At 40.0% G+C, this 27319-nt stretch overlaps 1 protein-coding gene across 3 annotated transcripts; it reads right to left on the reverse strand.

The window, feature by feature from the left end:
- Nucleotides 1–5030: 5030 nt before the first annotated feature.
- On the reverse strand, nt 5031–25448 carry SPI1 (Spi-1 proto-oncogene). Of its 3 annotated transcripts, XM_055792152.1 has the most exons (7): nt 25076–25448; nt 23949–24076; nt 18464–18557; nt 11140–11327; nt 10035–10130; nt 6589–6745; nt 5031–5882 (listed from the first exon to the last, which is right to left on the reverse strand). In XM_055792152.1, exons 3-7 carry the CDS (start codon nt 18543–18545, stop codon nt 5566–5568), a joined length of 840 nt encoding a protein of 279 aa, XP_055648127.1. In that variant the 5' UTR covers nt 18546–18557; nt 23949–24076; nt 25076–25448; the 3' UTR covers nt 5031–5565. The 3 variants fall into 3 exon arrangements, with proteins under 3 accessions (XP_055648127.1, XP_027640931.1, XP_005236403.1); XM_027785130.2 differs by lacking the exon at nt 23949–24076 and having other exon boundaries at nt 25076–25447; XM_005236346.3 differs by lacking the exons at nt 10035–10130; nt 23949–24076 and having other exon boundaries at nt 25076–25436.
- Between the last annotated feature and the right edge of the window lie 1871 nt (nt 25449–27319).

Below are 27319 nucleotides of genomic sequence, written 5' to 3' on the forward strand. Positions count from 1 at the left end.
TAAAGCAAACACTCAAAACTCAGAAAATTAGTAAATCTAAAAGAAACCCAAACTGATTTGTATATGCAAATACCTGGCTCAGCACTCAACATCCTTCACTTTGCATAAGGCAGAGGCACCAGAGCATTCTGCACAAAGACATCCGTGGTCACAGCGCTTGTCGTATGAAAAGCACTGCTGCTCTGCTGCTGAGGAGTTAAAGCAAAAGCTCAGAGGGAGCCCTTAAAGCACAGAAACTGCATTCCTTCCTACCACAAAGCCGCTTCCCCAATCCTTTGCATAACCTTGGTCTCCTCAACACCTCCTCCCACCCTTCCTTCTCCTCCACACCACCTCCTGCTAAACCTTATCTGCGCTACCACATCCTCATTCTCCTCCTGTCCATAGACTGCTCTGCTCATTCTCACGTACTGCTTTGGCTTCCCAATAGTAAAAAGTAACACCGCGGGGAACTGAAGGCATGAAGAAGGAGGATGTGGCTGTATGAGCGCAGAGAATGGAAAGAAAGAGAGAATGGAAAGAAAGTTGCCCTGAGAAACCTGATCTAATTGGCCTGGTTTGAGTAGGGGGTTGGATGAGGTGGCCTCCGAAGGTCCCTTCCAATCTTCCTACCCCAGTTGCTCTGTGATCCCGTGTGGTGATGTGAAGTCTTGCGGGAGAAATAAATGGCGCTAAAGCAGACAGATGAGTTAGGAGTGAGAATATGAGCAAGAGTATCTGCAGCCTACTGCTGTTTTCATGTTCTTTGGAAGAAGTTCACATTCCCCAGCTCTTGGACAAGGACTCTGATGACTTGGGTTACGTACAGGCCTCCCTATTACCACAGGCTCAACTAAGCCAACTGAATTGCAACATGCAAATTTGTTAAAGAGGAAAGGTGAAACTTGGTGAAGTTTTAGCTATGTTACAGTTGCTTCAAGGAGCAAAGCTGTCTGATTGACTGTAATGTGAGATTAGTGGGTTCATGACAGTAGCTGTATTACAAGCTTTAAATTTCTACTGTTAGGTATATGGGTATGTGAAAGTATGTAAAACTGTTTTGAGTATTGCTTAGAACAAGGAAAGGTGGTGAGACAGCAAGTTAACACACAAAAGAAATTAGAAATAAATGCAATTTATTCTTGGAATTGGTACCCATAGAGTACCAATAATAGTCTGCGTCCTATCATAGTCTTTTCTACCAGTAATCTATATGTTTCAAATACACAAAAATGGGATTCCCATGGAGAAGATCCTATTCTGGGCTTTGTCAAAGAAAAAAATACTTCTTGTATTGTCATCAGTGGTAAAGTCTTTGCTATGAATTTAAAATATGCAGTTAGAGTATAAGCAAAATTAGAGCAACAGAGTAAATGAACTGTCGTGTCATATAGGTACTTGTTAGGAAGTTTGTATGATAGTTTGAATTGATGATTATGAAGTGACGCTTGTGCAGAGATTTGAATGAGGGAGAAAAACACTAGAAAGAAATGCAAGAAAGAAAAAGAGATTAAGGCATACAAACAGGAAAAGTAAACTGGGGCAGAGGGTTTACTGGAGCAAAAATCCTGGCAAAGTACAGAGCATAAGCCCTGTCGTAATAAAAAATGAAGACAAATACAGATTATAAGATTCTGGCAGTGTATGGATCTTGAAATGAGGCCATGGAAAGAAAATTTAATGAAGGTGGAGACAAAAAGCGCAGTAAATACATTAGGATATGTATGTATGTATGTATTTTCCAGAAAGTCTGAGGGATTTGATAAATGTGGGCTGTCAGGCAAAACCGACTGATAGCACCTTTAACTGCAGTTCTGTTTGATGTAGGTGAGTAACAGCTCAGATATAAAAAATGTCTAAAACTCTCTTTGACTGGGTGGAACTGAAAAATAGATGCTATCTCTGTAAATTATTATAAGCACATTATCCCTCAGTACAGCCAGTACAATTTTGCTACCTTCTACATCTCCGATTTACGGCTGGAGGGAGCCTAAAATATTGTGGAAAGTTCAGTATTTTGGATTTAGCTCAGCAATAGTTTTCTGAATAATATCTTTCCACAAGATTTGATTAGGAACTAGTTAGTAGCTAATAAAGGTGTTTTGGTTTTTTTTAAAGCAAGCTGCAAAGGTCATAGGTGAGGTGAGTATCCAACTGTAGTATGAATGTTTGCTTTGAGAGCGGATTGACGATCTGTAGCAGCAGTGGACTGCAAAATGTTCCAATAAACTTGTGCTAATCCTGGGTCATCTCTCCAGCTAATGACCTGACCGACCTTTTTCCAGCACATCTGCCTGCCTAGTACTTGGCCACTTTCATAGAAAATGGAATGCTCGCTTCTCTGTAATTTTCCTGAGCCAGTGATTTTGTCACATTCATTTTAGTGCTTTTCTCTAAAACTGCCAAAGAGCTTCTGCTTGCATGTGCAACTGAATGGCGATAATTCAGCTTGATTAGACAGCCTCCTGTCCTGACCGCTTTGATTGGATGCAATGCAACCGGTGCTGTGGTGGAGGAGCATCAGCATTTGGTCTCCTTCACAGCTGCCACACCATTATTCAGACTCTTTATGCCACAAATGAAAAACCTAACCAGAAACAGATGGGGAGTGAATATTTTTAGAAACAGTATTTCAAAGCATTAACAAGAGGAAGAGAAAGAGATTTCAACTTTGGAGATAAAGAAAATTTTAAACCTGCTTGTTAAATTGTATTCAACAGTATTTAAAAAAATGTTTTTGGAATATAAATCTATTGTGTGGGGAGACACACAATAGTTGAAAGGAACTGACTGTTTTCATACCATTTATGTGTAATACACCGTAAGAAAAGATAATAACCTAAAAAAGAGAACTTAAAAGATAAGGTTCTATTTAATTGTTAAATAATAGTGTCCCCAGAAATATTTTTCCTAAGAGTCTTCCTTTTCCATTTCCATGTTGCTTGTGGCCAAAACCAGTGTAAAATGAAAATCCTTCGATTCAAGTACAAGTAGCCACTCTGAAATAGTATTTTATAATAAAACACAGTGCTCAAATCACTCATTTAAAGGTTCTAGTTGTTTCTAAATGTTTAATTTTGTATTATTTCTCTGGCATCTAACAGTCTCCTATGCAAGACTTGCTAGGAAAATGGGAAACTAAGTCTCTGAGATCTAAGCAGGCTTTTTGACAAGCTTGAAATGTTTTTTGTGATACCCTGAACATCCCCACAGTTAGCTCACCAGTAGCTCTTTTCAGTCATAGTTTTCCTGCAAGAGGAAATGATCTTTCTCCTCCAAATTATATATTGTCAGAGAATGATCAGTTCTGCTTTTCAAGCTGTGTTTGTAACAAAGATATTTTTATTAAGAAAGGAGTTAATCCTCTGGTTTTCTTGAGTATCAAGTCTGCAAGTCTGATGAGGGCAAATGTGTTTTATCTCTTTCTAGCAGCAAGTCAGTGGTGGAGAGTTATCATCAGTACTAAGCAGAAAAGTCCAGATTTTCTATCTCAGCATGGAAGAAACCTTCATTGTGTCAGTGTTGAGTGCTGAATCTTCTGAAAGCTACCTTCAGTGTCTTCACCTTCCATGCTACAATTGCAATGTGAATACTGACGGAGTTTATAGTGAGTATTACATTGTGTACTATAGGAAGTAAATTGTTACAGTACAATTTTAGAAACAAAATATCTTCTTAAATTGTTTTATGGCTTTGACATATCCTAACCCTAACTGAACAACAACAAAAAAAATTGACTAGGAGAATATACATGATCCTCAAAGAATAGTAACTAAAAGTTGGGTTTCAAGATTTTTTTTATAAGACTGATAGATAGTTTCTATTTGTTATTCTTGTCTTGGATAGAGAAAGTGCTGAAGCCCTCACTCGCTTTTAACTCTCAGTTGATTTCTGGCACTGATTGATGTATTTATCGTCTTCTTGAACTGGGAAGAAGAACTGGGAAGTACTAACTATACTGTGATGTTCTTTAAGCAGGCGCTTCTTTCTGGCTTGAAGGAGACACTGTAGCCCTGTGATGTCACCAGACTTGTCACTTCCACAGTGAGACTGATAAGGTATATAAAACTGACTATGTTTAGATATAATGTTTAGAACTCAGGTCTGTAAGCAGCTCATCACTTGAAGTTCTGAAAAGTTTCAAGTTAGTTAGTTATGTTACTTAATTATGACTCCCAAATTGTCCTATTTGGCATCTTCTACTACATATTAATATTGTTAAAGAAAACCATTCTCTTCATTCTAGACCTATTTCATTTTACCTCCTCTATTTTGCAACAGTCGTGATGGTATTTCCTGATTTCTGAAAGCTTGAACACAGTTGAGATATGTTAAATAAACTTTAAAGTTAAAATGCTAATATTCATAGAATCCTTTCTCAGTTACTTTGGTTTTCTTTTCTGTGTTTCGATGTACTGGGTAACTGTAGTGTGATATCTCAGGTGCAAAATTATCTTTTATTTTGCATTTTTAGTGTAATTTATGTAATGCAGTTGTTATTAGTTACTATTAATTGTTTTACAGTAGGGACTAAAATTCACAGTTAAAAGCTTGAAAATCTTTTGTAGTAGAGTCCTGAAAACACATGATTAAATACAACTTATTTCCCAGAAAGGTTCATAAGCTAAAATCAAGAGGTTATCTCCAGCACTGTGGAGGTAGGCAAGCAAGAGGAAAGAACACGAGCAGGAAAATGAGTGAAACCACAGAAGAACATGGTTAATTGTTATGTTCTAAACCGGATAGAGCTATAAATGCCATTCTTGGTATAAGTTAATAGAAATTATTCAACTGGCAAAGCTGCATTTGAACAGGAAAAAGTAGCGATGCATATATATATATATATGTATTTTAAAACTGAGTTCAGTGCTGTAGTCTCTTTCACAGTAATGTATCTCTCCTTTTATCTCTGTTACTTAGCTTGACACTGTTGGTGATGTTTCTAGGTAAATTAAGAAGTAGTGACAGATGGATAAAGCCCTATAACCCAGTGTGCTTTTGGTTCAGGTACCACACATGAGCTGTATCTGCTTAACTGAATGCACAACAGATTTGTTTGTGAAGTAATCATTTATTATGCAAACACCAGAACTTCATTATTTCAAATTTTATTAAATATGTACATGTTATTACTATTTAAAAGAATGAGTATCATTCCAAGATCTGCAAACTTCTCTCTAGCTTTGAGAGCTGTGGCAGAGCCTGTATTAATGCTAGTTTGAAAGCTGTAAGCTAATGCAGTGTCACTGTGAATGACACAGCACCGCCTTTGAAGGCAAAACTTCATCAGCTGTATTCTTTAGTTACAATACAATCAAAAAAAAAAATCTTTCCTGACATTAATATATTTGTACATTGTTTAAATTTCCCAACTCTGTCCAACTTGTAGGATGGAAGCAAAGAATTCTGTCACGTTTAGGATTCTCAGATGCTGAAGAAGGGAATTCGTACCAGAAACATCTGACGGTAAAGGCTGTTTAAAGGCAGAGAAGGGGCACAGGAAGCAAAGAGAAAGATGCGTCCATCTCCTCTGCTGGTATCCAGCCAGGAGGTCTTAATATTTTTCTTGCTTAGGGTCCCATAGCCTCAGTGAGGATAATGCTTCCTATCAGTGACCCCTCTTCCCATCACCTCTCCACTAAACTGGTAGGTCAGCTTCTTCTTGACTTTCTTGACTTCCCCTGTCTTGCCATAGTTTCTCAAAGCCCGTGCCATCTTCTGGTAGGTCATTTTCTTGCGATTGCCCTTCTGGATGCCCCAGCGATGCGCCAGTGCCTCTTTGTGTTTGGAGGAGAACTGGAAAGTACCTTTTTCCTTGTCCACCCACCAGATGCTGTCCTTCATGTCTCCACTGCGAAGAAGGTCCAGAAGGAACTGATACAGACGTATCTTTTTCTTGCTGCCTGCATGAGAGTCAGAGAAGAAAGGCAGTGGAGCACTAGTATTAGTGTGTAGTTTCTGCTGAAACAGCAGAATGTATATAATTCATATAACTTATCTTATAGCTAGCTTTTCAGTCACGTAACTTGTTCGGTTTGCAACATTTATAACAACAGACAGTGTTACACTATGAGGACACAAAGTGGATTGATGTACCAAGAAGAAAAAACAAGGATAAGGAATTCCAAAGGCTAACCTCTTGTTTTGAAATTAATTTGCTAATTTGAAGCTACATGAAAAACATTGCTAATTTGAAACCAATCTGAAGCTAATTTGGGCAGGCGATACAGAACCTGACTTTTGAGTACTGAGCAAACAGAACTAAATATTTTTAAAAATCAGTTCCTTGGCCTTCTTGCCTTGGTTTTCCCATCTGTTAATGGAAATTGGAGTAGAAATGGCAAAACCCATTTCCATTCAGGAAGCCTGAATAGGCAGGGCAGAAGGAGGAAGCTGGGAGTACATGAAGAAATGAGATTTGGGATATAGACACAGTTATGGTCATAAAAGATTTGGAGAACAGGAGAGCTCAAGGAATCAGGAAAAGTGAAGCTTTGATGTTGGGATAAAATACTAGCACAGCAGTTGTACAGTTTTACTCATTATCATCATAGTAATTTAACAGCTGCTCAGCACATAGCTTGACAAAGTCCCTCTGTCTTCACTCACCTGTTTCTCCATGCATAATTCCAGGCCCAGGGTCCACACCATCAGTTTCCCCATCTGACACCTCCAGTGGGGGGCTCTGCCTCTCTATGTCCTCCTCATCAGAACTGGGCTGCGGTGGAGAGGAGTACTGTAGGCACATCCGGGGCAAATAGGACACCTTTGGGAGAAAAGAGGAGTAGAGGGAGGTGGTAGTGATAGCGAGTGGGGCATTGAGATAAAAAAGGTAATGGCATGGAGAGAGTTACAGAGGAAAGGGGGAGAAAGTAAGAGGGATATGAGATTGTTCAGGGTAATATTAAGAGATTTAGTTGTTGACATTTATAATAAATACTATGCAATTAAGAAACACTTCCAGCTAACAGTCAATGCTTACACATGTACAAAGATGCATCTTTACAAGAGGGAAGGAGGACTAAAGTTGTGAAAGTCCAAACTTTCCCACCTCTTATATCCTATGCAAGTGATATTGCCCCTTTCCCCCCATACCTCCCCAAAGCTAGCATTCTTCCTAATGAGTTTCTCATCCCTCTTGCCTATCCCCGATGTAAACCTGCTCTTGAGAACAGCTATTTTTCTAGCACAGGCCTTCTGGAACTACTCTTTTAAATTTGAAAGAGCTGAACAGTTCTGCCCTAGCATGGCTGCTTTGACTGGCTTTGGCTCTGTTGTCCTCTTCCTTTCTCAGGCATAGTACCTTCTGAGAGCACTGAACCCCTGAGGACTGCATCCGACTCTGGAGATGGGCTTACATGGATCTGTCAGCTTCCTGTCCTGAATTTCCCTCGTGAGGAGGGGAATAGCCTCAGCCCTAAGGTAAAGGATATGTCATATCGGCTCACATTCTCTTTTCCTAAGTCGCTATCTGAAAATTCCCCACTAATGGGGATTTCTCATCGGCACACTAGCAAGCCAATTTTTGTGCTAAATTCTCTTGCCCTTATATAGAGGTCTCATCAGGAGCAGTGTGGAATATACCTTAGCTCTGTGAATTCTCAGTTGCAGTCTGGTTCCTTGGGGATCATGACTAGTTGCCATGAATTATTGCAGCTTATTTAAGATTGAGAAACAGATCAGTCTGAGGAGCAGGGAGTATGAACCCGATTCCTACCTTAAAAAAACCCACAAACCCAACCAACATCCCCCAAACCCAGCAGCATATAGAATGTGTTTTTCGTGAAATGGGCCAGGTTGATAGTCCTCGAAGGTGAGCTGCTTTTGAACTGCTCTTCCTTCCCTCTACCAAGAAAGGGCATCCTGAGCCAGATCCCTTTCCCAGGGGACCGTAGGCGCTGGGGCAGGCAGTGGGTGTTACCTTCATGAGTCACACCACCCACTCCATGAGTGGTGCTTCTCAGGCGAGGTTTGCACCAGCTTGAAATGTCCCAATAAGGAGCGTGCACGGGGCTGGTTTTGGGGTGCAGCAGCTGGCGGTTAGTGAGTTGGCAGATAGGCTGGAGCCGATCTGGCAGGAAGGCCAGGATTGAGTAAGAGTGTGTGTAAGCTTCCTGCCGGATCCCTGAGAGCGAAACTTCAGCCTCACCACAGTCACCTTCAGCGTTTTACAGTTAAGAAAGCTGCGGCCTCAGGGGTAGGAAGGAAGGGAGAGACAGTAGTGCCATGGGGGAAGGGGAATGAGGAGGTAGGACAATGTCTTACAGGGGAAGGGAACAGGGACTGGTGCCCCTGCAGAGAAAAAGGTTTTGGAAACCTGGAGTGCATTGTGACTGTGTGTGTGGAGTAAGGAAACCACTCCTCTGGGACTGGAGGGGCCGGCGGGAGGGTGCTGTGGAGGAGCAGGGGAATGGTGTCTCGCAAGCAAAAGGAGTTGCAGAGGCCAACCTGAGGGGTTGAGTAAGCTTCCCCCACGCTGTCCCCACTTTCCCTGTCTGCTGTAGTTTTGCTTACACTTACTTTGCTCCTGAAACTCAGCAGAAGTTAATACGTAGAGACTCACAGACTTATGTTATGCAGAGGACCTGCTGCTGGGTTTGAAAGACCCAGGTTACTAATACAGTTCTGGAGAGAGAAAGCTTAAGAAACTGCTAGCTGCTTTCCATATTCTGGTGTTAGCTCAGGATCGATGCCATCCATTTGTGATTTTCCTCTTTCTAAAGCTGTTCACAGCTTTCCACCCCTTTCTTTCATTCTCCCTTTGGAATAACTGGTCTTTTCTTAATTTATTATTTGTGAGACCACCTGTTGGCAGGCTAACAAAAGTTTCAAAAGAAATCTTGTCCAACAATAGTTCGACCCTCAAACTTGATTCCACAAAATAATGTGATATCAATAGAAAATTAGAGAAATATCTTTGCATATTCTGCATTTGCAAACTGTAGCTCTGATATTGCATGACAAGCGTGGGTGAGGTTAGTAACTGGCAAATTCAGTGGAGGATTAAAGCTTGCTTCCTGCTTCTGTGTCTTTGAAAATGCCTTAAATTGTATGTGTTGCCTAGGACTGTGGCCGAGACACACAGAGCCCGAACCTCAGAGCATGCCAAGTACCGCTTGCATGAGCTACTGTAGGTTAAAGTAAAAAGCCAAAGATCCTCAGCTGGTAAGGAAAAGGAGGGCAATGGTGAATTCTGCCTGCTACTGTCTTCTGCAGCTTGGTACGGGGTGGGGCGGAGAGAGCACAGTGCTCTTTATCAGAAGCTGTAACCAAATTAATTCTCTGCCTATTGTCCTGAAATGAAAGATGATAACTAAGTAGAATGAAGTGGGATAAGCAGAAGCACGCTCTCTTGGTTTTTGGTGGTGCTTCCAAAGACATCCATAAAGGGGATAATCTTTATTCTTTGCCTCTGGTTGGAGGTAGCGGTCAGTCATTGTCTATTAATAGTTGCAGTGAGCAATTGAAATTACTTGAACCTTCCCACAGACTGCTTTTCCACGAACATTTTTCATATTTGTCACTTTCTGTTCTTAATTCTTTGTTTATAGATACATCTTGTATTCTGTTCCTCACTTTTTTTCTGAGTAGCAGGTGAGAAGTTTGATGGCTTGTAGTCAGTCAGGTTCCTGTTGGCAATGTTAACTTATTCACTCCATTTTTTTCCTTCTTTGTTTTTGATTAATACAGTATTTGTATACAGTTTTGGTTTGCTTTCAAAAAAGAAGACCAAAACAACAATTCCATGCATGCAGTTTCTCTCACAAAACTTGAGCAATGGCACCATTATATCTAGCACTGTATTCAGCAAACACTTTTCTCTGACCTCAGTCCTACTCTATCTTGTATTCAGCACACTGTGTGTAGCTTGCCTGCCTTGGGAAACTCCTTAGCACAAGATCCACCCACCTTTCTTACTGCTCCCAACAATGACTTTGGTCATATCCTTGTAAGACCAAGAGTTAAAAGTGATCTCCACACCCCCTTTGCTTAGTATCTTTGCAGTAGGATGGAACCCCTTATTTGGGGCCCCCCAAGATAAGAAGGACATGGACCTGTTGGAGCGAGTCCAGAGGAGGGCCACAAAGATGGTCAGGGGGCTGGAGCACCTCTCCTATGCAGACAGGCTGAGAGAGTTGGGGTTGTTCAGCCTGGGGAAGAGAAGGCTCTGGTGAGACCTTACAGCAGCCTTCCAGTACGTAAAAAGGCCAACAGGAAAGCTGGAGAGGGAACTTTTACAAGAGCATGTAGTGACAGAACAAAGGGGAATGGTTTTAAACTGAAAGAGGGTACGTTTAGATTAGACATTAGGAAGAAATTCTTCCCTGTGAGGGTGGCGAGGCACTGGCAGAGGCTGCCCAGAGCAGCTGTGGGTGCCCCATCCCTGGCGGTGTCCCAGGCCAGGCTGGACGGGCTGGGGGCAACCTGGGCTGGTGGGAGGTGTCCCTGCCCGTGGCAGGGGGTGGGAGCTAGGTGACCTTTAAGGTCCCTTCCAACCCAAACCATTCCGTGATTCTAATTTCTGCTTTAGTGAGAATTCACTGGCACTTTGGTGACTGTCTTTACAGCACAATGGAGTGTCTCTTTTTACTGGCTTCATGCAACATCTGAGCAGAGACAAGACAGCGTGATTTGGCTTGTGACTTATTTACTTTCAGGTAAAAAGACAAGCAGATTGTCCTCAACCTGTTTCATTGTGGTAAAGTTACCACTGATGTGTCTTTGTTAGTGTTTCTTGTACAGGTTATGTGAGATTGTCAGGGTTGCTTGGAAATATTTAAAATTTCCCGATTACTTTGAGACTCAGAATACTTCCCAGTAGTCGTGTATACCCTTGCTAGACAGTTCCTCTGCAGAATTTCAAAACACTCGACTTTCATTCCAAATTAAACAAAATTTTGAGATTTCAAAACCCTCCACACTGCAGTTATCTTTTTAGGCACAGTTCGAGGAACATGTCTCCTCATTATCCAGATAAAAAGAATGCTTAAACCACATTTGTCCTGAGAATGAAGAGTTTTAAATCAAGTGCTTGTGCAGTAGGAACTTGTGTAATTCATTTCAGCAATCTTTTTCACGTAAGAGTGTGCATTCTCTGATGCATTATTTTCCTTACCATAACTATCATCCTAAATTCTGAGTAAGGGGTGGTAACCATACCTGATGGTTGAGTCCGATGTGTGTGGTTGGGATTGCAGAGTCCAAGACATGCATTTGTTCAATTTCCATGTGCCTGTACAGCTGCTGCAGCTGGGGAGGCTGTACGCTCTGCAGTTCCGTGAAGTGATTGTCTCCAAAGGTCTCAAACTCACTGTGCATGTGGTGTGGATGATAGTCCCAGTAATGATCTAAAGAAAATAAAAATAGTTTGTCTTTACAAGATTAAGAAACATGACATTTACCTGTCCTTCACTGGTTCCTACTCCTGTCACTGTCCTTTCCGCCCTCTCCACACCATCCCTGTTGACCTGACTGCCTCTGGTGACAATTTATATAGATCCCTGTAAAGTTTCTTTTCCTAATCTCGTAAATGCCTGTGGCTGGAAAGTAATACTTAGGCCACTTTAATTAGGAGAATAGTCTTAGATGGAGAGACGGATTTCACTGATAATTTAACACAAAAGGCAGTAACACTGGCACCTTTCTCAAGAAGAGACCATAACAATCTTACAATTTCATTCCTGAGGCAACAAATTCTACTGGTTTACATATTGTCATGCTCTTACTATGCTCTTCCTCATGGCATGGAAAAGAGGAGACAGAGAAAATTTACAGATTATTCTGCAGTTATTTTCACTCTTTATTTTAGTCTGCTAACAAATTGCAGGAATGCTGCAGAAAAGTCGTGGCACTTTGCTAGATATTTCATGCTAGATAAACATGTGTTGGCATGTCACACATTTTTCAGTACCAATACCAGAGAATAAAAGATAAACTGTTGTGGCAGTCTGGTGTACACTGTTTACAGTGAGGCTAAATCCTGATGCAGACTCTTTCTCTACCTTTTTAATCTCTTTAGTATATTTGAAATTTCTGTGACAATTCAGATTTTTTTCAAAATCATAAAAAAGTACTCAGATAACCACTATCCTGTTTCTTGATTTATTTGCTTTTGCAATTAAACTCCGTATCATGCTCAGTTTTAGATTTCTGGTTTTTTAGTTCAATACAAGCCTCCAAAATTTTTAGAATTTCATATTTGCTGCTGAAAATTTAAAATCTACTAGAGGAAACATGAAGTATTGCAAATTACATTTCTCTCTTACATACGGTAGCTACATGCATAATTATGCACATATTTGTGTGCACTCTTCTTAAAAAATCAAAGTCAACATCACATCCTCTGCTCTGACTGAAATAGGAACTAATTGTCCATAGTTTAACTTTTCATGCACCATTTTATGCATGGTCAAATTTTCTTTCTGATATGCAGTGTAACAGTTTAAAATTATATCTTACTATTCTGAGTTTTCTGCCCTTGTATTATTATAAATCATTTCTGTCCTACCCTTCACATGTTCTCAGGTTGCTATCATGTACCCTTGCAGTTCTACTCCTAATTATCACTTAACCCAGCTGCATGTATTTAACTCTTGGTCTTTCAATTTAAATCAGTATATTCACCCCTCTAATCATACTTGTGCACTTCTCCAACCTCCCCCCCCAGCTGTTGACACTGATAATGCGGTGGACAGAACTGAACATGCTGTTCCAAGTGTAGTTGCACTGAATTTATAGAGAAGTAATTGTCTTGTTCGGCAATATGATGTTATTGTGTATGACATTATCTGGATACTAATGTGCTGTGAATATGTTTACTAAAATACTAGTTTCATTCCTTCTCTCAGCTTCTATCTCCTCCTCCTTCCCCACTTATTTCTAAAAATGAGGTCTAATCTCACTGAGGATTTGAAATCCGGGATAGTGACTTTGAACGTGGCTGCTTTTAGAGGGAACTCAGCAATACGGACCCAGCACTTGCTGCGTTACTTTGTAATTTCATTGCTTCGTTGTAATAGCGCTTTCTGTGGGCTATGCATGGATTTTATAGCTGAGAGTTACAGCTACAATGCACAGTAGCACTTCTTCATGTTGTAGTGCTAGAGAAAGATTTTGTTTTCTCTGGTTAAAAAAGCGGGTTTTATGGGTGCAGAGTACCCAGGTACTTTTACATTCACATCTGCTCCGACCCAGGAAATGGCAGCATGTGTGTGGGTTTGAATCCACAGGTCCCCGAAGGCTGTGTCCTGGTAGGAGGCTTTGGGCACTTTCAATATGAAACTTGTTTGTATAGTTGGAAGACTAAGCCACAGTAACTCATGCCTTTTCTGGGTTAAATTACTGTAGATTTCTCTACAGAGAGCCAACCACTGAGGCCCTGTGCACCGCGGGCAGCCCCGTATAATAAACTGTTGAGAATGCATTGCAGGAGTAATTTGCACTCTCGTTCCTTAGAACGATCTGGCTCTGCTCCTTGTGGAGAAAGTCTTCTGTCAGGTGGCAATGTACAGTCTCAAAGACCTCTTGTCTTTGACAATCTACTACAGCAAATGAGGTCAATGCATAACTGTGAGGATGACAAAGCCCAGGCAAAAGTCTCTGAGGTAGTCAATGGCAGGTCTTCAGCTGTAGAATGTCTCACTGGTACTAACTGGTGGTCAAGACGGAACACAGTACGTTTCCAACATGCACAGCCGTGAGTATTTGTGCATGCTCTGAGAGCTACTTTTGATTCTTCTTAAATATATTTTTATTGGCAGCCATGTTTTTATACTTCAAGATACCTCTTAGTTTTTTGGAGCCTGTGACAAGGTTCCTGCTGCCTCCAGAACTGTTCTTTTAAACCCTTCCTTGGGAAAGAAATTAAACTGTAGGCCACTATTTATACATACTTGTGTTAATCGTTATGTAATATTTAGCCTAGTCATTACTGAATTCCTTTTTTTATGGATTAGGTGCTGTTGTAGAAATACTGTAACAGAATACTACTAATAGCACAGCATTTAGGGACTTACAGTGACCATGTAATACTGATAAAATACAAAACACATCTATGTCAGAAATTATTTCAACACGAGCTTATGTCCAAATACTCAAGTTGTGACAGGAGGAAAAGTCCATATTTCTTTCTCAATTATCTATAATTTCACAGTGATGCTTAGAAAAACCAATATTGGTTTAGAGAAATTCTGAATTCCATCTCCACAAGTCCCTCTGCAGTTAACCATCCTGGCTAAGTTGCTGCACATAAAAACCAAAATAAAATAAATAAATTCTAAATATCTCTGTCTGCAGTTATTAGAGTTAGCAGCAGCTATTTACTTCTTTGTTAGTGTTATGTCAGTAATGCATAGTAAATCTGTTTGTTTCTCAAAAACATAGAGGTGGAAGGGAGAGGAAAGAAAGGAGAGAAGAATTCTAGAAATGGAAAGTGTCTATTCTTTGGGTAAAAGAAAATATCATTAGAACCTAAGCTGTAGCTACACAATGCAGTCATTATGAGAAATTTCATGTGAAGTGAAAGAGGATGTGAAAAAAATTCTCTCTTATAGAGACATGGAGATCATGTTTGTTTTGGTCTTCTATAGAGTGAAAGGTTAGAGGAAGGACAATCATGAATTCTGAACTCCCTCCCATGACAGAGAGGATGTTGGCCTGTTGGGAAGCAATAGCGGACCTAGAGGCATTGTGTTAATTTTCACCATGGAGGTAGATTCTTACTCTGCCAGTGGGAAAACATAACTGAACTCTGAGTCATCTTCTGACCAACGTAAATTACTTTGCTCCTGCTTTGATAGATGAATAATGTTAGAACCAGCAGTTAGCAAATGAAATAGGCTTAAGGTATTTATTATAAAGTGGAATAGCAGGCTAAATCTGCATCATGCAGTGCAAGAAATCATGCAGAAATGCATGAGCCAGCTCTTGAACCGGAAACATGACAGCCCTGTCAGCACGGCGCTCTGCCTGCTCGGGGACGGCGTGGTGACGTGGCTGTGCTCGTGAGGGCTGAGCTAGTGTCTCTGAGGGCTTCTGCTCTGTGCTGCATGGATTTTCCAACTCATTTTGGACCAGGAGAGGGTTTCTCACGCAGCGCCACATTGCACAGCATAGATGTTCCCACTGTGTTTTGCTCATCCGAAAAAACAAGGCAAGAAAAAACCCACAGAGGAAATGAGTAAAATGTCGAAGGACACTGGAAAATGAATGTCTTGATTCCCTACAGAACTGCGCTCTGTTGAGTGAAATGCTCTGCTTATAGGCCGTGCAGCAATCTTGCCTATAACAACAGTAGGACTTCATTAGCTCTCACTTTACAAACTTCATGAGTTTAATAATGCCAAATGTTTGAAAATCTCTGAGTCAGTCCCCAGTGAATCATGAGAACAGCTTTGCAGCAAGGGAATTTTTTAATGAAGTTTGGAGTTCTTTCTGTTTTCCATGTAGCCTTTAAGACTAAGGTACACACATTTGGACTTCCCTCCACTTCTCTGTGGGCTAAAATCCTAACAAAATCAAAGCTGAAATTCTTAAATGATCATATTACTCCAGGAGGTGGCATAACAATAAAATCCAAAATAATGCAATCTAGTAAGTTCCATGAGGCTAGCAACAAAGTGAACAAGGGTGAGCATTTAGCTTCATACAAAAAGTGATTTTTACTAAACCAATAATGTTTAGTAATAAGGAGACAAAGCTGCAGTGGAATTTTGTAATTACTAAGGTTGCGTTAGTGTTACAAAATACGCTGTGTTACATTTACAGACTTACTAGCATACAAGCGCAGGGTAGAGTGATGGACTAATGCATGATCACTTGAGATAGCTTCTGTCCTGCACAACTGTGTCTCTGTGTTTATTACAGTATTTACAAAATAGTTAGACTACAGTATACAAAATAAATGCAAATAATGCATGTTGTGATGAACATATGAATGCTTTTATGTTGTGTTTTTGCTTGTTAAATTTAGTGTTCACTTATTGGCAACTATCTCCTACATATTGAATTAGTGGCACACGTGTGTGTACTTCACTGCCTACTCGCGTAAACATTGTTGCCTTCAGCATTATGTTCTGGAAAAGTGACAGTGATGTATGTAGCACAGGTCTACAGATTAAGATATTGACATCTACCTTTCACAAAATTAATTTGCTGGCAGTGAGAGAGAGGTAGTCTGACACTTGAGCAAGACCTTCTATTTCTTTAGCAGTCCCTTATCAGCAAAGTCAGAGTATTACTCTGTCTTGTATCTATTTACTTTATCTGGTAAAGATACAGTAAATAGATACCCCCTCTCTGAGGTCAATAGTGGTATTGAGTAGACCTGCAAAAATATTGTTTATGTATTGCCAGTACCCCAAGCTGAACTCCCCTCTTACAATTCTGTCCTACTTATATCTTCTTTTTTCCTATCTAATCATGTTCTCAGCTCTTTCACTTCGCTGCTATCACTGCAGCACCTTATTTATTCTTTATCCCCGTCATTTTTCAATCATTATGCTTTTATCCACGTTGTTCTGAACACTTAGTACATATTTCTAAAAGTAGTTTGTGACGTCCCTTTCTGCACAGATCTTCTCAAGACCCACTACTTCTATCCTGTTAAAATGAAAGCCAAAGTTGGGTTTTTCAATGTTTACAGGAAAGAAGCAAAATGTGTTAATTTGTTTTTTTCACTCCACCTTGTATTCTTTAGTTGTTCATTCCTCTTTTGGACTGTGAGCAATTCAGGAAAGCATAGGGCATATTAGTTATTAGACACAACCAACTACTTTACAGGTGCTTTCATAAATAGTTGATTGAAATGTGCAGGCTGGGATTAAGTTGCCTCTTCCATAACCAAATGAAGGAGTGAAAACATCAAGCCATGTTTTTTAGGGTCTTAAGGACAAGCACAGCACAAGTTTAGGAAGAGACATATTTCTGTTCAGAGTGGGTGTTTAGGTACTACTGAGGCCATAACCCACACATGTGACTTTTGAGTTTTTGTTGTGTTCATTATGATGAGTAAAAACATGTTAATGATCTGAGCAGTGTAGCTGAGGAACAGCCTTCCAACAGAAAAATGGGCAGTAAACCAGATGGGATGATGAGATTATGAAAGATAAAGGATATTTTTGCTTGAGGTAGCCTAGATTTAATGCCAGAAAAGCTATTTCCCAGTGCTTTTTCCTACGTGGCATCTTTTATAGTTATTGCTTGTCACAATTGCCTTTTGAGATAATAAATGTTATCCTCATTTTATGGGTGTGTAAACAGGTACAGGTTATAATGTAAAAACCCTGAATTTCCATCTGGAATTTGCTGGGTTTGATTAATGTGACTTGACAGATGCCATGAGATAGCTTATAAAAACTGAATTAATTCTTTGTCTCCAGGCATTAAGAATATCATAGGTGTTTCCTGAATGCAACATAGAGAACAAATTTAGATAGAAAACTCTTTCAGTTAAATGCTCAGATCAATCCTATTCTGCAACTTGCTGCCACTTAAGGGAGATTCTGTTGCCACAGATAAAACAGCGCTTTGCTGTGAAGTTGTTAGATGTCTTAAATTAAGCAGTGATGGTCTAGTTGCTGTATCAGTGGGAGTCTTTTAGGGAAACTCCAGGATCTGAAGGGACTGCCACAAGTGATACAGTAGAACGGTGCTTTTCCTTCCTGAGTCAATATTGACTCCGATATTTCCAGGGTGGTGTTGCTGGACCATTGTATTGCACAGCAGACAAAGCTGACAAAGCAAGACTTTCCCCTCTGTATTGATTTAGAGTCCAGTGCCCAGATGATGTGAAAATACAAAGACACCAAAGCTTTGAATTCACGTATATAAATTGAAGCAATAAATAATCACATGGTATTTTAATATTTAGCTAAGTTTACTTACAAACAGCTACAAGGAAGTTTTACATAGATTTAGAGAGAGGAAGTACTTGGGTGTACTGGAGGAAGAGTGAAAGTTAAAGCTAGGTGTGGCAGCACGCAAAAGAGAGAGAAATCTATGGAGTTGAAAAAGGCCAAATACCAAAGAAACAATTAAAATGAATGCACAAGCAGAGTATCTAGACCTAAGTCAAACAGGAACTGGAGATGGGAACACAAGAAAAGAAATACACTATTGCAAATTCATGGCCTTAGAGAGTTCTGGAACAAGCAGAACGCTTTTGATCTGCAGAGGAAAGTAAAACCACAGTGAGGATAATGGAGGGTAGAGATCATGAGATCCCTTCTTCCTGGGAATGCAGTGAATGTCCTGGAAACAACTTGCACCATTCAGTGCTTTCTAAAACTCTTTCAGAGAAACTTTGTGGCAGTTGCTAGGTTGGAACGGTGCCATTAAGCAGAATAAAATATTGTTGCTTTCTGATTTGAAAGTATGTGCCTATACCTTATAGATCACAACATGTTTGTTCTTTTCCTAATGTCCTAAATCTTTCTTGTGATATCCCATGGGACTTTATGCTCCAAGGAGATATTTTTTAACTTACCACCATGACTCTCTCCATCACTGTTGAGATATTGGTAGTAGTCATGGGGCTGTCGGTAGAGGTCTGACTCATAGGGTACCATATCTTCAGAGGGCTGTAAAGAGGACAGGAAATTTTAGAAAGGTAAGTTTACACAAATCCCTTCAAAATTATTCATATAGTTAGTGAAGGGGAGATGCCAACACATTTTGTATTGCCTAGGGAAAGAAGGGGGAGGCTTCAAGTTCTTTTTGAATCAGCAGGAATAAAATTCTGGACACCAAACACCAGCTTGCAAAAAAACCCAAAAAAACAACAAACCAACAAAGCAATCCTGCATAGCAGAACTTGTCCTGTGGTATTACACAAGTTCTTCATATCCTGCCCTCCAGCCTTCTGCAGATGCTACTTAGAGAGCTGTGTTGGGCATCAGGCCCAAGCCAAGATGCCACCACACTGGCACAGCAGGGAGACCTTTTCCTTGGTAGTGACAGACATTTATTATTAGTATTATTCCTCCTGTACACAAGACAAAGCGGACATTTGTCCTGCCTAAGCATGTTATGCTGAGTGTTTCTAGGAGGTCTCACTAAATGGTGACAGTTTGTAGGAGGGTAATGATGTTGACAGAAGGCATAAAAATATTTTCTTTCTTGTTTTTTTGTCCAGGATGGACTGTAAATGCTTGCGGCTTCAGTTAGCTGTGCAGGGCTGTTAGATATGCACAGAGAAGACTTAAAAAATCCAAATGTAGGGCAGATACTGAGTTGTGACCTACTGGTTGCTTAGCTGTAGAATTAAAGTCCTATCAATCTTCTTAAAACGGGTGACATAGGGTAACTTTCCCACTTGTCTTCCTCCCCGCACCTAGTTCTCCAATGTTAATACTGTTTAACAACTGTTAACAACTTCTGTTGTTTTGGTAAAGGTGGTCTGTTTCTTATTAGCTGTGCACAATTCTGTGGCTTCATTTAATGTTTGGTTTTGTCTTTTTCCAGAAGGAAGAGTTAGAGCAGGGCTTTGCTAAACTTTTGTTGGATTAAGTTTGTTACAGTATTTTCTCCCAATCTGAAAAAATTCTTACAGTCTCAACAGCAATGTAAAACTCAAATACCTTCTTGCTTTTTGTTCTGAAAGGAAATTATTTCTAGTAGGTACTAATAGAAACATTATTCTTCTTTCAGTGACTTCAGCATAACTAACTTTAAAGGACAAATATTTAAAACAATATTATAACTTAGATGGTGGACATATTTTTAATGTTCATGTTTATATGTTCATATGCCCAGCTGTATGTCCCAAATCCTTATCTCCCTTCATAAATCTGTCTCATTTTTGGACCACCAGCATTTTGTAAGCTGAGACTGTGGTGACAGCGTGCCAGAAATGCAGGCAAGTTTCTCTTTTTCTTCCTCCTCCAGACTAATGGAGAACATGCCACCTAAGGTAGCAGCTCCCGTTAAAATCCAGATGGAGGTGGTAGATAAGCAGCTGGCAAAAGGAAAAGACTTCTGGTGAAAACTCCATCAGAGTTGCCATTGCTCATTACCTCTACTCTTTAATTCTTCTAGTTAACTCCTTCCGTTTATTCTGTTGGAATCTGGAGATTTAAAGATTGTCCTTTTCTAGGGATGTGATTTCTATGATGACATTGAAGAAATTAGGGCAAGAAAAAGAGAGACTTACTCCCAGAGGTTTAAGATGTTAGACCACAAAAAAATAGAAAATCCTTTTAGAAATTACTTTGGACCTCAGTAGATCCTTAGTAGCAGCTGCATGCTGTATTAGCGTATCATATTAAAATGCACTGGTAAGACTTCCTAAAATGCTGTAACTTCCAGAACACACATTAATTGGGCATCACATCCATGGAATATTCAAAGCCTCAGGAGCAAACCCATTGGCTGGCTGTCAGCTCCCAATATAATCTGTTGGGGGGGGATAATTGTTTCGGGGAAATCTTAAGAAGATGATAACTCACCATAAAGACAATCAAAGGGAAAGATTAAGGAGGAAATCATCATCTAATTGTATCCATAGCAGGGATGCTAGTGAAGGGACTCCTCTTATTTCTGGTCTCCAGAGGACATAGGTGCAGTCTCCCTTTTCAAATCAATACGATTCCAATAGAATTGCCCTTCATCTACACAGAGATTTAATGGGATGTATTTTTCAGATTTCAGAGGGGTGGTTAAAGGGGACAGTACAGCATGGATTGTCTCTGATTCTTCTGGTTTTCCTCTACATATTTTCTTTGTGTTTTCTCTAACTGTGACTGTTATATATGCATTCAGTCCGCCACATTCCTTAGACCTGTGCTACAGTCTGATCTCTGACAAGGAAAAGTAATGAGACTGTGTTTTGCTTTCTTCAGGATAAAGTTATGAATGGAATTTCTACTTTTCATTATCTTTGCAAATTAATACACCCCATCCCCCATTTCCTTTCCATAAATACATGGTTCCTGTTAAATCATATCAACTTGAAGGATGTATGAAGTTTTTCAGGATTATTAATTTGTCATAAATCAAAGGAAAGCACTTATATTCTGTGAAAAGAGAGACCTCAACATTGAAATGGAAAATGCACATCATACTAGTTGGCAGAAACAGAAATTTAAAAAGTCATATAAATGTATATAGTTTAAAAGAAAAATCTTTGTTTCTTTTCAACTAAAATACTAGAAACTGACTGAAAATCTGAAAATTTTCTTATCTAAATGCACCAGAATTTGTAGCTCCAGTAAATATTTAGCCAAAAGTAAACAAATTTCCAAAGAAACCAGCCTCCTGTCAACCTAGGCTTCATTTGCTGTGTATAAAATTCCCACTGCTACAACAAAAGCTCTATCACTCCTATCTTTACAGAAGTATAGCTTGGCAGGAAGGCCAAGCGTCAGTCCAAAAGTAGATAAACAACGCATATTTTAGGCAAGGGAGAGAACATTTGACTTTTCCTAATTGTGCTCCTCCTTTGTTGTCTCTTCTTCTGTAAGATGAAGATTTTCCAAACTCCCCCATTTCAGTCTAATACACTGTAACAGGCAATAGTGTCCCACAGTCTGAGAGCTGAGAATGATTTCTGCTGTTCAAAACCCAGTTTTCCTAGGTCAGATGTGTATTCAATGGCGAGAGCTAAAGGAAGGTGTGTTAAACAGACTCTAAATAAAGTGATTCCCTTAATATTTACAGTTCTGGCTGACTGCAGAGTGAGTTGCAGATACTCAATATCTATAAACCAGCCTGCTTTTACGTAGATCATAGTGGGTTTGCATACTCTGTTTTGAAAGTCTGGGACTTAAAATCTCTTTACTATGGATTGTGGGAATTTTCTTCCTTGAATTTGTTTTCTGCTTGGTGATCCGTTTGAAAAAATATGTATGCGTATGTTCTTGTTAGCTCCTGCAACCTGGACCAATCTATCCCCACAAAGGACTTGAACTGGTACCACTTTCCATCTTGGTGTCTGATCTTCAAGGGGACGGTAATTAACATGCAAAGACATATATTAAATATTTAAAAGCGTATGTATCATAAACTTTATTAGATGGTGGTCAAAGGAGACAGTACAGCATGGATTCTCTCTGATTATCCTATGGGAAGGTGGGATATTTTCCTGTATTCATTACATTCATTGAAGAACCTGTTTTCAGTCCCTCTGGTGTTTTTTTTTTTTTTAGTTTTATTAAAAGCTTTTTCTCTAGTTAGAGAGAAGAGTTTTCACCATGTGCTGCTGTTGCCTCTTGTACCAGTCTTTACCCACTTGTCCCATCCTCCTCTGGAACCTCCCCACCCACACACCCATTTCATCATCTTACTAACAGCGCTTCCATGACACAGAACTGTTGTTTCCCCTGACAAAAAGCAAAGGATGGCTTATGTTGCAATTAATATTTAACTGGTGTCAATGGCTATTTTTCTAGCAATTGTTTTCATGTCAAATAGTGACAGAAAGCTTTGTAAGAAACTCACACCTGTCACCTGAAGTTGGTATCTCCTTTCATATGTGCCATGGAATACAGTATGAACCGTATTCCAACCTCAGGCAAGAGGTCAACAAACAATACTTTATCTGTCACAGAGTTTGATCAAAGGATCTTCCTTGTTTGCCCTGAAAATCACGGGAAAAGCCACAAAACTACCTGGAGGAAGCTTGGTTGGCATGGGTTAAGAGACTTAAGGGGACTCAACTGAATAGCAATCTGAAAATTCTTGTTAATCACCAAGACTTTGTCAGATGATTTCAGGTGATTGTAAATTCTCTGAATGCAGATCTCTTTTTGTTATCCTGACATAACTCTTCACTGGCATGTGATTCAGAAATACTCCACACAATTTCCGATGGTGTGCTGCTGAGGCAAGTTTTAAGGCTAAGATTGACTGTATTTCCTTGGAAAAAAATTACACTATAACTATTTTAGAAAAGGTGAGTAAAAATATTAGCATGATCACTCGTTGGGCCAGCCTCGCTGGACCACGCTGGCAGCAGGGTTATGTGGAATGGAGTGCTGCTGTGGGGCATTCTCCCTGTCCTACAACCAAACTTCCATTCAGAGCTGGGATTTCTGCAGGTGGCTGCTGAGGGATTCACACAGAACTGGGGCCAAAGGTGTTCGACTCCGTTATTTCTCAGCCCATAGCACAGCTAGATTCTGTTGTACACTGGAAGACAGGGGCCCAGCGTGCGGAACTTTTCCCTACAAAATTCCTCATCTTCAGAAAAAGATGCGGTGCTCCTAAACCATTTCAGCAGCGTTGCCCAAGTGAAGGGTAAGCGTTCCCTAGTGTAGTCAAGAGGAAGGCAGTTGCTGACCCACCCTCAACTGAAAGGGGAGGAGCAGGCGAGGGAAGTATTGCTGCACAGAAACCCCTGTGCAGAAACATGTCACCCCCCTGAAAAAGTCCCAGGAGGCACAGACATTTGTAACAATGCCATGTGGGGCTGCAAGTGGCAGTGCTGCAAGTACGCTTAAAACAATTTTGAAAGTACAAACCACAAAATTACTTATTATTGGACATTTTAATGACAAAAATAAAAACCAAATTGCCCTGTCAAAAGCTTCTGTAAGACAATTGTATTCTCACTGCCTATTGTATCATTCATCTGTATAGAGTTCAGTCAGAATATTAACTGCAACACAAATCAGAATATGGGCCAGACTGTGTTAGATTTTTCGCTCCACTTATTCAGTGTATGCACTGGAATTCAATACTGGAAAAACAAAAGGGTCCAAAAAAGTTGGCTATGAGTGAATAAGTAGACAGAAAATTAAAAATGTATATTTTTATTTAATGGAGATGCTGGTTTCTGGGGTAGTTGAGGACAAGGTTTGGGTTTCTTTTAAATTTTTTTTAAGCCCAATAAGTAACATATTGAGAAATCTCCGTCTACTTTTTTCATATTCTCAGTTTCTTTTCAGATTTCTATCCTGACGCATTTACAGTACATCCACTGGGCAACTCAGTGTATTTAAGAAAAAGAAAACAGGTTTTTAGGATCTTCTCACCCTTTGGGTAGATGCAGGCTTTCAGCAATACTGATGAACTGCTACCATAAAGGGTCTCTCAAAAAGAAGACATACATTTTCAGTCAACATGGATACCAAACGTGAAAGGAATTCAAGGGGCCATCTTTCTGGGTGGAACATAAGGAAACATGTCTTTAGGCTTCATTAGATGGGACAAGACAAAAAGAAAACTTAATACAAGTTCTGTTACAAGGGCTCTTGGATCTGCATTGTCTTCTTCTGTTTTCTGAACATATATAGTAATTACTGTAAGTCAACTACTACATAAAAAGCCAAGGAAAACACCTTGTCAGACATCTCTTCAGCTTCTACAAACAAAAAAAAATCTAGTGAGGGCCTCATTTACCCATTTTTACTCATTCCACTTAGATATTTCCCATTAAGGTTTGTTTCTGAACAACAGGTTAGTGACATTACATTCTTCATAAAGAATAATTTCCAAACTCACCGTGTGATAAATTACAGCGGTGTAACAATGCTTCAGAGTTAAAGAAAGGATAGAAATACAGAAAAGTTTGATCTTAGAGAAAACACTGAAAGACCAAATTAAAGGCTGTGTTGTTTCCGCCCTCATTCGCCAATTGCTTTTTCAGAGCAAGTGAATTCAGTTCAAGAGAAGCTGAAGTTAGATTCTAAAATGCCATCATTTCAAAAAGCACAGAGTCCTAAAATCTGCAGCATGTAAAATCAGCATTCAGCAACTCTTCTCTCTCAGACTGGTAGATAGTTAAATACATAAACTGTGTCAGAGGCTCCAGACTATTAAGAATTACAACCTGAAGAAAGACTCGGCCTTACATTATGAAGACAGCACTGAAGAAAAAAATTTACGGAGTTGCTATACGCACCCTGTGCAGAAATACCATACATTTAATCTGTGAAAACAAATGGAGATCAAAATCAGATACAAGTTTAGGGAGGAAATGTTAATTTCCCATTCATTGCAATGTTGTCACTAGCTTTATATATTGACCTAAGCCCAACTTCCTGGCATTACAAATACAGACCAAAACAGAGATATTCTCAAGTAATAAAACCTGGTTTACTTTGTCTTTCGCTGCTAAGCCAAATGATCCATATTAGGAATATAAATCCCATATACTTACAGGGGGAATGAGGGGAAATCCTTCCATTTTGCAAGCTTGCAACATTCAGCCAACTTCTCAGTGAATTTTTCTTAATTCAGTTTTTGAACATCCAGAATAACTGACTTGAAAAAATCTCATGAAACAAAAAAAAAAAAAAAAAGTGCAAGAAAGAGTTAAAAAAAAAGGGGGAAAAGTGAGATCCTTGGACTCCGTGAAGTCCCTTTGCAGTGATGGATCTCAGGATCGAAGCACCCTAACAAGTTTTCATAGTTTGTTCTAACAGGTTCTGAGGTGAACTTCTTCCCGAGTCGTGTGTGAAGTTCCTGATTTTATCAAATGTCTGTAGAGGGGAGATAGCCCTTGGTCTATTAGTGCGCTGTGACATCACAGCTTTTAGCCCGTTTGCATAAATCTCGTCGGCAGGGAGCTGCTGCGCTGCAACAGGAAGCCTGCCCCAGCCAGATCTGCCATGGGCAGGTGCTCGCTGTGCAGCCAGCACCCCAGAGCCCCGGCCTCTACCAATAAACAAGCACATGGGTGCAGTGCTCGGTGGAAGACTATGTGTTTCCCACTGTAGATCAACCATAACGATGCTGCTGCTCTCTGGTTTAATGATTTCTCATAAAGATGCAGTCCTGATAACTGTGTGGACAGTTCAGTGGCAGAGACTTGTTTTAACAATAGTCGCATGTTGGAATTAAGTGGCAATACTTAGCAGAAATGGGGAAAAAAAAAAAGTACTTCAAATTTCAAAATTTGAAAAAAAAAGTATTTCAAATACACAGTCTTAGGTTTCTACAAAACACTGAAGTTAAGCCTATGAGACTTTCTTCATAAACTTCGCAATAGAGCAAAACGATTCAGTGAAAGACACTTGGCCCTCATATTTGTTTCTTATGATTTCTTATTTTCTACCTCCTGCAAGGAGAAAGCAAGTTTGGAAAAAGAGAAATGGTTACATGTCCCATGTAATGACTTGACTTCTCTCAGATCCTGACTGCCTTTTAACAGTGAGTAGAGTGCAAGATTTGTGGAGTTGCATCTAAACAGTCAGATGCCAAAATTTCTTGTAGATGTTTTGCGTTCTCCCTTCTCTTTATCCCATTGTTTTGCTTGCATTTGGCTGGACTGGACAAATGCCCTTCATACTGAAGTTCTGGCAGTGGAAGGGGTGAGTTGGCCATGGGGCAGCATATAGAGGATGGGGCTTTGCTGCAAGGGGAGAATGTTTTCATTCTGCAAAATGCTTCTTGCTTTGCAGTCAGTTACTAATGTCTTGGAAAAGTGAAGTTTCTTTGTCTGGCTGTTCCCCTTCAATCTATGCCCATGTGCCACAGGTTCTGCTTTTGAAAGTAGCCTGTTCACCACTCACCTGGGTCTATGTGTGAGGGGGAATTTCAGCCACTACAGGCTTCCTCCCTCGTACACTGGTAAAACCAGAGCCCACTTACAAGTTCCTCTCATTCCCCACCCTAAGGAACTCAACAAGCATACCATATTAGCAATGGGATAAAATCAAGAACATGATGGGGGATTAACTCTTGAAGCCCCAAACTGAATTTCACCAACATCAGTTGATATGTAGGCATTTCCTTCTTATTCATCCCATGAACTCTTGATTTTAACCTAGAAATAAGCAAGCTGCTGAACAGTTTGCTTTTGTCTCTAAGATGGTTCTGGAGTCTCCCCTTGCATACCAGCCTGGAAGTGATCAGAACCACCTGGGGGGAAAGGAGAGAAGTGCAGTACGGTCCTGATGATAAAATTCAGTGCAAACAGAGGAGAAGGGAGTGAACAATAGCATATACAAATCTTAAGGTGGGTAATTGGATAGCAGGCAATAAAAGTAGTTGTGCAAATAGTGCATCTGTTTAAAAGGCTCTTCAGAACAAAGAAGGTACGCTGATTCATTGTACACTGAAAGATACCTTAAGCAGCTACTGGAAGGTTTCAAAACGTAGTGCTTTACACAGAGAGGCTTCTATTAAAGTGGAATGCAACTGTATTTCATACGCTGGAGGATATTTCTGCCCTGTCTCTTAGCACAGGAAATGACCTAATAAGGACAGATGTCTTGCACCCGCTGCTGCGCTCAGGGAATGCTAGATTACCACTAGTAACAATATTCAACTTTGGTTAGCTTCTTGCTGTTACATATCACTGGTGTTCTATCCTGTGTGATCACAGAACCCTCACTCCCGAAGGAAGGCCTGATAGAGGTGATGCTTCTGGCCCGGATCCGTGCAGTACCCGGTCAGATGG

Source organism: Falco peregrinus, chromosome 1 (genome assembly GCF_023634155.1).
Source record: "Falco peregrinus isolate bFalPer1 chromosome 1, bFalPer1.pri, whole genome shotgun sequence".
Classification (NCBI taxonomy): Eukaryota; Metazoa; Chordata; class Aves; order Falconiformes; family Falconidae; genus Falco; species Falco peregrinus.